General features: G+C 27.9%; 1 protein-coding gene across 1 annotated transcript; it reads left to right on the forward strand.

Moving 5' to 3' along the window:
- The first annotated feature begins 11665 nt into the window (after positions 1-11665).
- LOC126834560 (uncharacterized) lies at positions 11666-15067 on the forward strand. The gene is made up of 7 exons (XM_050566582.1): positions 11666-11756; positions 12403-12430; positions 12912-12991; positions 13349-13502; positions 13658-13731; positions 14446-14584; positions 14953-15067. The coding sequence occupies exons 1-7, from the start codon at positions 11670-11672 to the stop codon at positions 15039-15041; spliced, it is 651 nt and encodes a 216-aa protein (XP_050422539.1). The 5' UTR covers positions 11666-11669; the 3' UTR covers positions 15042-15067.
- The last annotated feature ends 236 nt before the right edge of the window (positions 15068-15303 follow it).

Genomic DNA, 15303 nt, shown 5'->3' on the forward strand with positions numbered 1-15303 from the left:
CCGAGTAATTTTGCAAACCACTATTGTATTATACCAGCGGAGGATAAAGCACAGATCGTTGAAAAAAACCAAAATTATGAAACTTTTTTCACACAAAGACAAGAGCAACATACAATAAAAGACAAATTAGAAGTCGTACAACAATTGGAGAGCAAAATTGAAACGCTTATACGAGAAGTCACTCAAAATTACTTTACAAATTTGGGTTTTGTGTATCCTTCCACCGACTAGAGAATATTACCAAATAAATTACATACACAGTAGTAAAAAAGTAATATTAAAACTTTTCAATTACATACAAAAGACATTATAAATAATTGTTACCCTTTAACCTTAAATATAAAATTATAATTGGTCATAAATCTGTAATATCATGTTATAAATATATATTTAAAAAATTATATACATATATTAGACTTATTTTTTACTTATATATAATCAATCTAAGCCGTCTTTCTTTTTGGTACTGAAGTGAAAATTGTTTGGATTTTGTCGATTACTTTTTATATGACGTTAGGCTTCCCATTTATGGACAGGTTGGGCTATAATAGGTTTATTGCATAAGCTTAATTTGTATTGTTTATTTATTTTAGATTTTTGCAATCTGTGACAGTGCAGAACAATAAGCATGTTGACAGAGTAAACCAAAATATTATGTCAATTCCTAATTAAGGAGTGCTTTATCACAAGACTTATTAGACGGATTGATGTAATTCAAAAATATAATTTTACCGTTTTTTTGTGTAAAGTAAATTTATGTTGAATAATATTCACTGTATTAATTGTTGGCTCCGTTTTAGGTTAGCCGTTTTTTTTTATTTTCATACACAGCTATACCTTGTAGTGTACACAATGTTTGCACTAGCTTTTTTTATAAAAGCTAGTGCAAATAAAAACGAATAACAAATTACGATCTAGGTATCTTATATTCTTATGCGACCACCTGTAAATATAAGAAATATGTAACGCTAACGGAATTCATAAAATGTTTTTTTAATTCTATGAAAAAAAAATTGTACCTAAGGTAAAACTTTAGATTATTATCTATTGTATGACTGCAATCGATGGGTCCAAGTAATACAATTGGTGCATGAAGTAACTGCACAGATATATATAATAAACTAGATTGCTAACTAGTGACAATAATTCGACCAAAGAAAAAAATTATCGTGTCTCCATAAAAATAAGTAATTATACAAAAAAATTATTTAAAAAAAACAGTACAATTATTAATTAAACCCAGTATGATATTGACTGGTTCATGATAAAAGAATCACCCAGTAATAATTGGATGTTAAAATGTTATTCAATTTTAATTAGTAAGTATTATTAAGTAGTAGTATGTAAAAAAAAAATGTTGAAGTAAGATATTATGTTATCAATTTAACCTCACATTTATTGTATTGTATGTGTGACACAAGTCGATTAATCTTTATGCGTGCTTTTATGATTTTACTTATTGAATATAAAACAACTTGTTAATAAAAGTGATATTTATTTAATTAATAAAGTATTGTTAATTAATATTAACAAAAACTAATATGACTTAACCCTCACAAAATTGTCCCTGTAGATGGCACCACTTAATTTGTTTTGGCATTGATAATTAAATAAATATATTAACGCCAAAGTGGTCTTTAAGTCGGTTAATGTTTTACAGATGGTTTAAAAGGCTTAGATTTATACATATGTATTAACAAGTGTTTATTATTTTTCCTCAGACTTGATTTAATAGTATAAAAAAAAATGAAATGTTTAAAAATAGTAAAAACATTAATTGAATTAAAACATTTTGACCACCGTGCATAATTAATATTAAATACAATTTTGTGGGTTAAGCTGTTTTGGTTCTATGCACCTTATTTTACATTTTGGTAAAACTATAACTAAATACAATTTTATGTGAATCATCAAATATTTTGTATTTTTTTTTTAAACAAAATCATTATACAAATACTTTTAGCTTCGAAGTGATAACATAGAAGGCATTGGTTTTTTGATTATGTTTTTATTTTTATAGAGACATGATAACTTTTTTCTTTGGCCGAATTCTTGTCACTAGTTAGCAATCTAGTTTATTATATAAGAGGTGCTTAGAGGCAGAACTGTTTAACTCCATAAAATGACATTTTTCAAGACAGGTAGTTAAAGTTATTTGAAACAATGTATGTAAGGAAAATTGCCAGTGTACTTAGCGCACTCCAGTAATGAAAAATTCAACTATGAAGTTATTTATCTTAGCCACTGAAAAATATACACTTTTGTAATCCAACCATGCTATTATTCGCAATTTGAAAAAAAGTGTACTTAATCGGTTTGGCTTCTGAGCGCCCCATATATATCTGTGCAGTTACTACGTACACAAATTGTATGACTTGGACCCATTGATTGCAGTCAAACATAATTGAAATTGAATAAGATTTTAACATGCAATTATTACTTAAATATATAAAGGGTGATTCTTTTATCATGAACCAGTCAATATCTTACTGGGTTTAATTAATAATGTTTTTGTATAATTACTTATTTTTATGGAGACACGATAATTTTTTTCTTTGGTCGAATTATTGTCACTAGTTAGCAATCTAGTTTATTATATATATCTGTGCAGTTACTACATGCACCAATTGTATTACTTGGACCCATTGATTGCAGTCATACAATAGATAATAATCAATACGGGTATATAACATCATTAACAATGGTCATACGGCATACCACTGTATAAGAAAACAAGTAGAGAATCTTACAGAATTTGCTAACCTCCTCCATAAGGTTTTATTATCAAAAGACAATTTGTTTAAAAGTTATTTTATAGACATACTTTGTTTGTTTTATTTTATATTTGCTGTAATATCATCTGAATAAATCGTAAAATATTTATGTATTAGTATTTTCGCTTTAGCACAAAAAAGACGAATACATGTGAATACTTTTTTTAAATATATAATTTATAACATGAAATTACAGAATAATGAATAATTTATGAATATAACTTATACTGAGATTAAAGCGTAACAATTATTTTTAATGTCTTCTGTATGTAATTGAACAGTATAACATATATACATCATTACTATTCATCTAGCGTGTACACGATGTCCTATGTCTACCTATGAAGATTTATAGCATTAATTATTACACAAAACTATATTAGTTTACTTGTCTACCAGATAAGTCGGGGCATAGTGGGGTGAGAGCATATTGAGAACCGTGAGGTTACAGGGCTACGGGAATAATTGTAACCGAACGTGAAAAAATCACTTTCAAATAAACGCTTTGATGCTAATCTTTGGACATTGCACCTCACTTTAGCACTTTCTTACTGTGCTGATTTGGACTGTACTGGTTTGAACTTTACCGCAATGGTTTGCCATTTTCTTGCAATATCAAAATATTTCAATCATTAACATCTACTCTACAATTTACTGTCACAATCCACATTTCATAAGTACTCACAGATATATATATATCTGTATATATAATAAACTTAATTGCTAACTAGTGATGAGAATTGAAGTCGACGTCAACCATTTTCGTGGAATTTTGTATGTATAAAATAATATATATATAACTTTGATTCTGTACTATCAACTTAACTTGTATTGGTATAAACAATGAAAGCAGCTATAACATGTAAATAAAAAATTTTCAACTACACTTATATATATATATATATACACACATATACGTATTATTATTTTCGCTTTAGCACAAAAAATAAATACGGTTTTGATTTTCACAAAATAAAAAAAAACTGTGTGTAACTATGGTGAGGCCCTTAAAAATATGGGGGCTGTACCATGTCTATCTTGCCTAACCTTTGGCGGTGGTTGATAAAAATGAATGCTCAACATTTTAACTTTGCCACACAAAGTATGTTCTTAAATAAATACAATTGTCACCTATAACGTGATTTTAACGATTGGAGTTGATGTAACATGACGTAGGTATATTATGTAAACGGATTATAATATGGTAGTGATTTACAAAATTTTCGGTTTCTGCAACTGTTATCCAAATAAATATTTAAAAAGTCAAGTTGTTTGTAGCCATAATATTTTGTGACTCAAGACACTAATATACATAACTTTTTTTAAAATATAAGAAACAAAATAACCTTTAGGCGTTTTAGCAATTATTGTTTGCTTAAATACTAATAAATAGTATATTTTTTAATAATGGATGTTCTTTAAATCATTTTATAAAACAATATTCCTAGGGTAGATTGTTCAGTTATTACTCTAACTGATTTATTAGCCATCACACCAAAATAGGCAACCCTACATTGACAAATATCAAGACTGTCAAGGCAAATGTATTCAACATTTAACATATTAAAAACATATAACGGTTTTTAAATGGTTTAAACCTAATGTAGTAGGGCCAAATTTGTGTGTCTTATTTGCTATGATATAATCTGAATAAATAGTAAAATATTCTGTATGTATAATTTATTTGGTAATACTCTCTAGTTGGTGGAAGGATACACGAAACCCAAATTTGTAAAGTAATTTTGAGTGACTTCTCGTATAAGCGTTTCAATTTTGCCCTCCAATTGTTGTACGACTTCTAATTTGTCTTTTATTGTATGTCACGCCTTTTTTCCTGTGAAAAAAGTTTCATAAACTTGTTTTTTTTCAACGATCTGTGCTTTACCTTTCTCTGGTATAATACAATAGTTGTTTGCAAAATTACTCGGTATCGTAAAAAGAGAATTTATATAAGAGGTAAATTGACCGCTTAGTATGCTATATTTATTATTATAGCAATCATCGTCTTCTCCTTTGTAATTAGATAAAACTTGTTGTATGTTATAATATGACATATTGTTACCAAAATCCTTTAATTCAGGTAAAAACCTATCATATTATTCTTGCGAAACCAGCCCTTTTAAAAAACGCAACGCTTGAAACATGTAGTCAAACATTAACCGACTATTCTTAAATTGTCTTGTCGCAGAATTTAACATTTTCCAAGGATTCCATAAATCATCAAGATTTTTAATGGATGACAACAGTTTATCAGTGCAATTACTTGTGTCAAGACCGTGGTCTTCATTAGATGTTTTATTTTCTTCACGTGTTGAATGCTTTTTATTTTTTGGCTCGTGTATTTCGAATGTCTGTTGACCACTTTTTCTTTGACTTATGCGCACTCTTTCCATTTTGGCAATATGTAAAATAATTTTTGTCCAATTTATATATTTGACCATCGCATTTGCATAAACACATGATAACGAATAAATAAGCATGTCATATTTTATTGTGCATGTGTTATATTCTACAAATTTTTTGGTGACTTCGTTTCTGACTAATAATTCACTTACAGAGAAAGGCTTAAATGTTGTGTTGGGGAATTGGACTCTCACTTCGCGTATTTTATCCCATCCTGGTGATTCCAAAAGCGTATTAAGTGCGTTGATTAATGTGTCGGGGTCGTCGGCACAAAACACATATGTTCGATCCTTAAATACCAAAATTGAAACCAACAAAGGAATTAAGACGTTGAAATACATTTTCTTATGATGAAGTAAATTGAGTCACGATTTTTTTCTCTAATTTTATGGACACTAACCTATTCGATAAATGCAAGAATGAAACTAAGTTGTTTTTATGGTTTTAACTTACTGCCAAAACTCGACTTGTTTTCTTATTTTTTTTTTTACACATTTTTGTTGTCTTACTACTATGGTTGACAGTCTAAAAGCTCAATCCGACATCTCAAAGTGTTAATATTATGACCAAAAAAACACGTTTCGTGTTTGTCTATTGGTATGTTGAACAGCAGAATTTTACCATAGGTAAATAATATATATTTCAATGATATCGACTTCTGCGAATTTTTTTAGTGTTATAGAGTTTTTTTACTTACAGATGATCGCAAAAGTGACCTATTTCGTATTTTGTTATCCGATTTTGATGAGCAGACCTTGTGCAAACGTTGTGTACACTGCACGGTATAGCTGCGTTAGGAAATCAAAAACAACGGTAGAACAATAATTATTCAGAGAATACTGTTTAAACTAAATTTTCGTTACACCAAAAAAAAAACTGTTAAATTCTATTTTCTTATTTTTTTGAAAGACATTAATCCGTCTAATAAGTTTTGTGATAAGGTACTCCTTAAGTACGGTTTATCATAATATTTTAATTTAAAATATTTCACTCATTAAATCTTGATATTGTTCTAAGTTATTAGAATTGTATAATATATTAGTGTAATAATAATTGCGATTTAAAATGTGCCTTTTCGCTTTGAACAACCACCGAAATATTGCGCATACGCCAGAGTCTACTTGGCAAACTAAATCAACTAAAGAAACCTTATATTATCTATTTCATTCTAAACAATCCCAACTGTAAACTTTTAATAGTCAAATAAATTATTAGCAAAATACATCCACAGCAAAAAATATAGCCTTTTACTTAATCCCGGCCTCAGCATAATTAAATGTTATGCTAGTATAATATACCTTAAGTTGACAGTGTACTCGAATCAGATATACTTTTTTTTGGATTTGTATTCACAGATGTGAAAATATGTTTTTAAAATAAAAATGTATTAAAAACATTACCTCTGTATTACTGTATGTATATTTTATTTGGTAATACTCTCTAGTTGGTGGTAGGATACACAAAACCCAAATTTGTGAAGTAATTTTGAGTGATTTCTCGTATAAGCGATTCAATATTTTCCTCCAATTGTTGTACGACTTCAAATTTGTCTTTTACTGTATGGCGCGTCCCTTTTTGTGTGAAAAAAGTTTGATATACATCTTTTTTTTCAACGATCTGTGCTCTATGCTCCTCTGGTATAATACAATAGTTGTTTACAAAAAAATCCAACTGTATAGTAAATAGAGATTTAATGAAAGCGTTAAACTGTCCGCTTAGTGGGCTAAATTTATAGCAGTCATCGTCTTCCCCTTTGTAATTAGGTAAAACTTGTTGTATGTCTCTAGATGCATCTTTATAATACGACACATAGTAATCAAAATCTTTCAATTCAGGTAAAAACCTATCATAATATTCTTGCGAAACCAGCCCTTTTAAAAAACGCAACGCTTGAAACATGTAGTCAAACATTAACCGACTATTCTTAAATTGTCTTATCGCAGAATTAAACATTTTCCAGGGATTCAATAAATCATCAAGATTTTCAAAGGATGACGACGGTTTATCAGTGCAATTACTTGTGTCAAGACCTTGGTCTTCATTAAATATTTTATTTTCTTCACGTGTTGAATGCTTTTTATTTTTTGGCTCGTGTATTTCGAGTGCATTTTGTTTACACTTTCTTTGACTTAAGCGTCGTCTTTCCATTTTGGCAATATTTAAAATAATTTTTGTCCAATTTATATATTTGACTATCGCATTTGCATAAACACACGACAACGAATAAATAAGCATGTCATATTTTATTGTGCAGTTGTTATATTCTACAATTTTCTTGGTATCTTCGTTTCTGAATAATAATTGACTTACAGAGAAAGACTCAAATGTTGTGTTAGGGAATTGGACTCTCAAGTCGCGTATCTTATCCCATCCTGGTGATTCCAAAAGCGTATTAAGTGAGTTAATTAATGTTTCGGGGTCTTCGGCACAAAACACATATGTTCGATCGTTAAATACCAAAAAAGTTACTAACAAAGTAAGTAAGACGTTGAAAAACATTTTTTTACGATAAATTAAAATGCCACGATTTTTTTTTTGTTTAGTTTTAGTAGATTTAACCAAATCGATAAATGCAAAAATACAACTAATGTGTATTCATGGTTTCAACCAACAGATAAGACTACAAATTAATCAGTACTATTAAAAAAACACATTTTGTTTGTCTTGCTACTATAATTTATAGCTTAAAGTGTTACTATAATAAAAAAAAACGTCACTTTTGTATTATTTCTATGTTAGACAGCAATATTTTAACATAGGTACAATTCTTTTTTTCATAATATTATAAAGCATTATATGAATTTAGTGTTACATTTTTTTAATATTTACAGGTGATCGCATAAGTAATTTATGTATATTTTGTTATTAGTTTTTATTAGTCAGAGCTAGTGCAAACATAATGTACATTTTACAATATAGCTGCGTTTGGAAATCAAAAACAACGGCTAACCTAACAGAAAACTTACAGATATACAGAGAATATTATTTATGGGAAGGGGAAAATGGAGACGCCCATACTACTATATAAAAAGTAAATCGGTACCTAATGTATAAGATTTGTCTTCGGCCTTTTGAAGAATTGAGGAGTAATGTATAATTTTTATTTTAAATTATACTAAATAATTGTTCAACAAATTTTATAAGCTATTAGCTGAATATACATACATAAATTCCACAAAAATGGCGGACGTCGACTTTTATTCTTGTCACTAGTTAGCAATCTAGTTTATTATATATATATATATATACAGGGTGTTATGGGTACAATAAATGGCATTCGTTTTTTTTTAATTTTAAAATTATTTAAGATTGAACTCGTTTCTCATTAGAAAATTGTCTAACGAAAAAAATCTTGTTGAATTGATATGTAACACGATTTTTTGGTATCCGGCCACATTTGCGTCCACCAAGTGGCCACTGAATGGCCGGCATGTGACTAAAACCAATATATGGCATCCGACCCATAATTTAATATAAAATAATTCTAATGACTTTAAATTGAGAATAAAATTCTAACTGATTGTTGTGTCACTTAACATATTATGTTGGTTTCGGTCACATGTCGGCCACTCAGTGGCCACTTGGTGGACGCAAACGTGACCAGGGGCCTTATTATGAAACCTTACGGAACGATGCCGTATACGGAATTAACGTTTTCGTATACAGAATTAACGATTCCGTATACGGAATTATTCGTATGAACCATCCTCCGTAGGAAAAAAGCGTTGGTGTACGGAATTATTTTGTATATTCCGTACGAAATTATTACGGATGGTCTCCACCGTCCGGAATAATTTCGTATACCAATATAACAATATTATACATTCATTATATTATAATTATTAAAATAATAATTATTATAATTGTTATCATTGTCATTATCACCATCATCATTATTATCATTATTAGTATTATTATAATTATAATTATGATTATCGTTATCATCGTAATTGTCATTATAATTGTTATCGTTATCATTATTAGTATGAGTATTATTATTATAACTATTAAAATAATACTAATAGAATTAATAATTATTATAATTGTTATCATTATTAGTATTAGTATTATTTTTATTATAATTATTACAGTTACATAAGTATCTATACTAATTAAATTATTAGGAATTAAATAATTTGAAATTGTTATTAATATTTGATTTCCAGCGAAAATATAATTTTTAAATATTAAGCAATACAATTATAAAATGTATTATAATATATAATAATAATAATACTAATAGTAATAATGATAACAATTATAATTATTTTAATAATTTTGCCATACGAACGTGAAGATACGAACGTAATTCCGTAAACGGAATCGTTCCGTACGGTTTCATAATAAGGCCCCAGATACCAAAAAATCGTGTTACATATCAATTCAACAAAAATTTTTTTAACCTTACCTTACCTTTTTATAACTATTTTGTACTATCTATTTTGTGGTAGTCTCTAGTTAGTGGAAGTATACACGAAACCCAAATTTGTAAAGTAATTTTGAGTGATTTCTCTTATAAGCGATTCAATATTTTCCTCCAATTGTTGTGCGACTTTAAATTTGTCTTTTACTGTATGTAACTTTTGGATAACAGTTGCAGAAACCGAAGAGTTTATAAATCACCACCATATTATTATCCGTTCACATAATATACCTACGTCATATTACTCCAATCGATAAAAACACGGTATAGGTGACAATTGTATTTATTTAGGAACATACTTCGTGTGGCAAGGTTAAAATATTGAGTATTTATTTTTATTAACCACCGCCCATAAGTTAGGCACGGTATGACACCCAATTTTACAGGCCTCAAAAATTGTTTTCCCGTTACATACTATAAGGAACACATTCCTAGTTATATATTATTTAAAATATTCAAGTTTTCCTTGTTGTTATATCTAACAATACAATAACAATTGATTTTTTATGAGTTTGAATTTTATTTGTGACCTGTATTATTATTGTCAATTTTAGTTTACAGCACTTTCGACAGATCTTTGTTATTACTTGTTTCATTTGCAATAGACATTGTGAAAAAGTCTGTAAAAACCAAAGAAATCGTGTTTTAAGTATATTATAAAATAGTTTTACGTGACTTTTGTGTTAATTTTGAGTTTTAACCTAAGCATTTTAGCATTGTAGTACATTAAAATATTTAAAAAAACAAGGTATTGTCACTCGAGCGTTTTTTGCCAGACCCTGTATTTACTTATTGTGAATTTTGCTGATGTTTTTTTGAAAATCGTTTCGTGCATGCAAGTGTCATAAAACTCAAAATGTAACAACTTAAAATAGAAAACCGCCATAGTACTCAAAAAGCGCACATAAGCCCGTGTGTACTATACAAATATCAAAAACGTTCAAGCGGCGTTTGTACCGATTTGCCTTAAAAACATTTAATATTATAATAATTTACAAAGTTAGCCATGGTTTTTTTAGATTAATTTTATCACTCATTTGTGATAATATAAACATTTCTAAAGAACCTAACCCAAAACTACAAAATTGCTATCGTTGTAAGAAACTTACTCATACTTACTATATCTGGGCAGACAAGTCAAGCTCCTCATTGGGAGTACCCACAAATTGTGTAAATAGTGTAATTACAATACCCCACTTAAGTTTTAACAATTTTTTTACTTCTGTTTTATTTAATAGTACCTAGTTGTTATAAAATCATTAATCATATCTACTGTATAAAAAAATCATTCAGTTTGAAATTTATCAAAATAAAATTGCCTCTTGTTTGTTTTTTTTTTATTCCACAAATTTAAAACCTAATCTAACCTCATAACGGTGAAGCAGCTCTATTGTTCATTTATATATCTTCACTCATACTTTATTGGGAACCATAATTTCACCTAATTATACACTTTCATTACAACATATTTCTCGTGTAGGCTGGATGTTGTGTCATTTCTCAACTGTGTAACATCTAGATAATATGTTTATCGTTTACTGTGGTATCACAAAAGTGATTCTAGTAAAGTCTACATGCTTAATCTACTAATAAGCTGGCTTTGGTATTATCCTATAGTAGGTATCAGTAATTATAACATATTATACCTAACCATAACTTGTCGATTTCGGATATAGCTGTACTGGGTTAATTAATTATCCAAATACAATTTAAATGAAAATAATATAGCTTGGGATTTACATGTAAAATTAATTTGATATATACAATATATTATATACTTTAATTTAGATCAAAACATAACCATTTGACTTTCAGGTTTGATATATCGTCGTAAAAAAATAGGTGTCTTTAATTGATACACGTGTCCCTTCAACGTTTAACGTTGTGGCTTAAACCTGTACTCCTACTTTTTTATTAAATTGAACAACGTAGTAATTTTTTTAAAATTTTTTTTTGAAACAGTCATTACACAACAAGCTACGATTTTGCATAACGATCATTTGTGTGATAGATTTTATCTAGTTAAGTCCAGTTGAGTTTTCAAATTAGTAAGCTTATCAATAGGAACAATGTTCTTTATAAAAATGGAAGTAAAGTACATCATATCAATGTGTTTAATATTTTCTATTGCGGCGGTAAAATTACTCGATGACGAGGTAACTATAATTTTGTCAACAATGACTTCCCTATGCATGTTTCATGTTTACAAATCATTATGACTATTAATTTTATTGAAATTTCTTAATATTAATAAATAGTATACAAGTTTATTTAGTATATTTGATTCCAAAAAAATTAAGTAAATAAGACTTTTTTTACAATAAATGCCTACTTTACTAAAGTTTTCAAAACTATTTTTGAGATATCGATTATTTACTAAAAGTTCAACTTTTATTAAACGTTTTTTCGCTTAAACAAAAATTTGCTTTTTTTTTTAATTTCGATATTTACCTTATTGAAGTATAATAATATTAACGATGCTCTAATACACTTTAAGAAATAAAAACCTAACTTACAAAAAGTATTTTAGACATTTTTTTTGTTCAAAAAATATGTTCTCAAAATAAGAACAAAAATAAAATTATATGAAGCTTTTTTGGAACCACCCTAGTGTATAGCTTTATTATTACCTCATCTATTAAGTTGTCAAATAATATATCAAAAGATTTTTTTTTATTTCAACATAACCATAATATACCAACGTAAATTTGACACTCTTTGAATATGCGTTTTAGGACTTTTAATTTGTAGTAAAAACGCGTTAATTAAAAATCATTAATTATATTATTTTTATATTTTTAGGAAATAAAAGATCTATGGGATAATTTAAGTAAGGCAAGGCTAGGATTACATTAACTACAATGACTTTATTGTTGATAATCGTTATGCCATTTTCAACTATTAATACTTTAAAACTAACACATGTAATATATCGATACAAATAATTTTAAGGCAAGCTGGGTCAAGGCATAGTGAGGCGGGGGAGGTAACATGATAAAATTACTTTCAAATAAACGCTATACATAGAAGAATGGTTAGTTATTGTAGAATACTTATTATATACAATTTTGGACTTAATTTGTAATTTAAGATTTAAATCATACCCATTTCCCACACAGTGGGTCCATATATTTATGGCCGTCTATTTAGCGTGATCCTAATAAGTTTTGAGTACTAAAGTACAATTTTTAGGTTTCAATTTTTTTTCTACGGTAATGGTTTTATCACTTTTGTTATTGAAAATTCCTGTAAACCTGCGACTTCCCCGTAACCACTGTAGTGGCTTTTTTATACTATGTCATGGTTTCTAGGAGAAAAATACAATGGATTGACGTTCGAACAATTTGAGTTAATCGCGAAGAATGGCCTCGTACCAAGTTTGAAATCAGATGTAATATGTTTAAATTGTTATGTAACTTAGATAAATAGGTTTAATTATGTGCGCACGTTATTATTTGGGCTCATTTCGGATTAAACGGCTGGTAGGTTTATTAACATTAGATAAAGTTATTAGCTTAATAAGTTAATGCTTAATTTTGATCTACTGATGTTGCACAGTCAGTAAACAGTTGGTAGTTTTCTAGTTCTACTTTATAATAACATAATTATAAATTTTCTAAAACATAAAAATTAAAAAATGTTAATTTCCAGAGAAAATAAGTGTCTTACTATAATCTACTTAAGTAAATTATTCTTTTTATAATTTTAAACGGAAATTAAAATGATGTACACTTATCATTTCTTTTAGGAAATCGATAATCTATGGAAAAGCATAAAATCTGAAGATAGAGAATATATTACATTCCGCGACATAGGTCAATATTATGAAAATGATGACATAAAAGAACTCTTGGAAGTATTACAAGAAATCGTCCCCGAAAGAATAACTGATCCTACATCAGGTGCACTATTAATGAAAAGAATAAAGAAAAATTGTTAAATTATGTATATTAAATAATATTAGACTTCGCGATAGTTAACTTTTGTGTAAATTTTTCTACACGCTTGTATTAACTCTAAAATTTCATACTTTACACAAATTATATTATGTTTTTAGGTAGAACAGAACACACATTTGACAAGGGAACGTTTACAAAGGCCGTGAATCTAGGCCTCATACCAAGATGCCCTGTAGGTTTTATTTCAAAATTATTATGTTATTTCCGACAATTCTAGTTTTTCATAAATAATAATAACATACATTAACTAAATAGATGAATCATTAGAAGTTGTCTAATTAAAAATAGAAATCGTTAATGGAAAACTCACATAGCTACTTAAAATGCATAATATTCCCTTTCAAACAAGGGTAATATTGTATCTTAATAGGGAATTGAAAGTCGACAGTTTTTTAGACTTCTTAGGACTTAGACCATAAGTCTGACTAAATTTTGACTTCTCAGAATGGTCCAATTTCAATTCTAAAGTAAAGATATAACTAGTTCTGTTGAAAAACTATTATATATTTTTTGATCTAAAATATTGTACTTAATATTAAAACAGCTTCAAATTTACTTTATTTTAATGGCATTTATTAAATAAATAGCGGTGGCTATAAACCGGCAAAGAGACCAATAAGTTTCTATCATTTTACAAAAATCCAAGTGGACCAACCAAAGTCGCATAATTTTATCACGGCGAATTGATTAAAAACACTTTTTTTTTCTTAAATACTACCAATATTTAAATCTTTTTTTAGATACTGCCCGCTTTCAATCTTCTACATAAACATTTGAATTGCTAATATAATTATATAAAATTTAGCTAACTTAAAGTAGAATAATTGGGTTAAAATATTTTATTCTTAATATCACTGTTCATGTTTGTACACGTAATAATGTTTAGGGGATGCATGAAATATTTAAAAAAATAATCCAAGATGATGTCAGAGATTATATAAACATGAATGATTTGAAAGCATACTACACAAAGTATACTGAGTTTCATCTAATACCGATTATGAATCAGTACGGAGAACCTAAAGGTGAATGTTATTTGTAATAACTGTACTTAATAATTGTTAGCTCAGAAGAATGTAGTTTTACAGTATTGTAATCTTATACTACTTGGTTTATTATTTTAATTCAATCTTAAACTTGCTCGACCCAACCTGACCTCTTTTTCAACAACCACTCACAAAAATATTAACTACAAATTACTTAATTCATATATTGGCCACTCCAAACCATCAAAACTGTTAATGGTCTAAACTTTTAAGATGTTTTGAAACATTTTATATTTCCCTGGGTTCACATATTATGTTATAAAACAACAAAACATTTTAATATTGATTATTTTATATTATTTAAAGTAATTTGTATATTTTAATTATGTTATGTTGATGATTTTCAGGTAATGGACAAAAATTATACTTTGGTGCCTTTAGCAGAGCCGTGAACCTTGCTTATTTTCCAAGTCCCAAAGCCCCGATTAGCGAATGACCATCAGTAGATCACCGATAAGATGCAATTTTAAGATTAACATTGAAATGATATTCAAAAATACTAAATTGTAATAAAAATTACTTATTGTTTTGTCTCCATAATAATTATAAAATGTTGTCCAAGTCTTATTTAGACACTGTCTTTCAATTCAATAAAATATATATATCAAAAAATCTTTTTTTTTAATTCCAAAACTAGTATATTTTTTCTTTTAATATTTAAAATGACAAATTAGAAATAACAGTATAGTTAAATAAAA

The sequence above is a fragment of the Adelges cooleyi genome, unplaced genomic scaffold, assembly GCF_023614345.1.
Source record: "Adelges cooleyi isolate 19-005CV unplaced genomic scaffold, UGA_ACOO_1.1 ACOO_flye_CR_arks_rails_tigmint_CR_PRNA_21, whole genome shotgun sequence".
NCBI lineage: Eukaryota > Metazoa > Arthropoda > Insecta > Hemiptera > Adelgidae > Adelges > Adelges cooleyi.

What these genes read in the sequence shown, in the direction of transcription:
- LOC126834560 (XM_050566582.1), top strand. Translation starts at nt 11,670, where the DNA reads ATGTTCTTTATAAAAATGGAAGTAAAGTACATCATATCAATGTGTTTA. An exon ending in AATAACTGATCCTACATCAG is followed by an intron (nt 13,503 to 13,657) that starts GTGCACTATTAA and finishes TTATGTTTTTAG; the next exon opens with GTAGAACAGAACACACATTT. An exon ending in GCCTCATACCAAGATGCCCT is followed by an intron (nt 13,732 to 14,445) that starts GTAGGTTTTATT and finishes AATAATGTTTAG; the next exon opens with GGGATGCATGAAATATTTAA.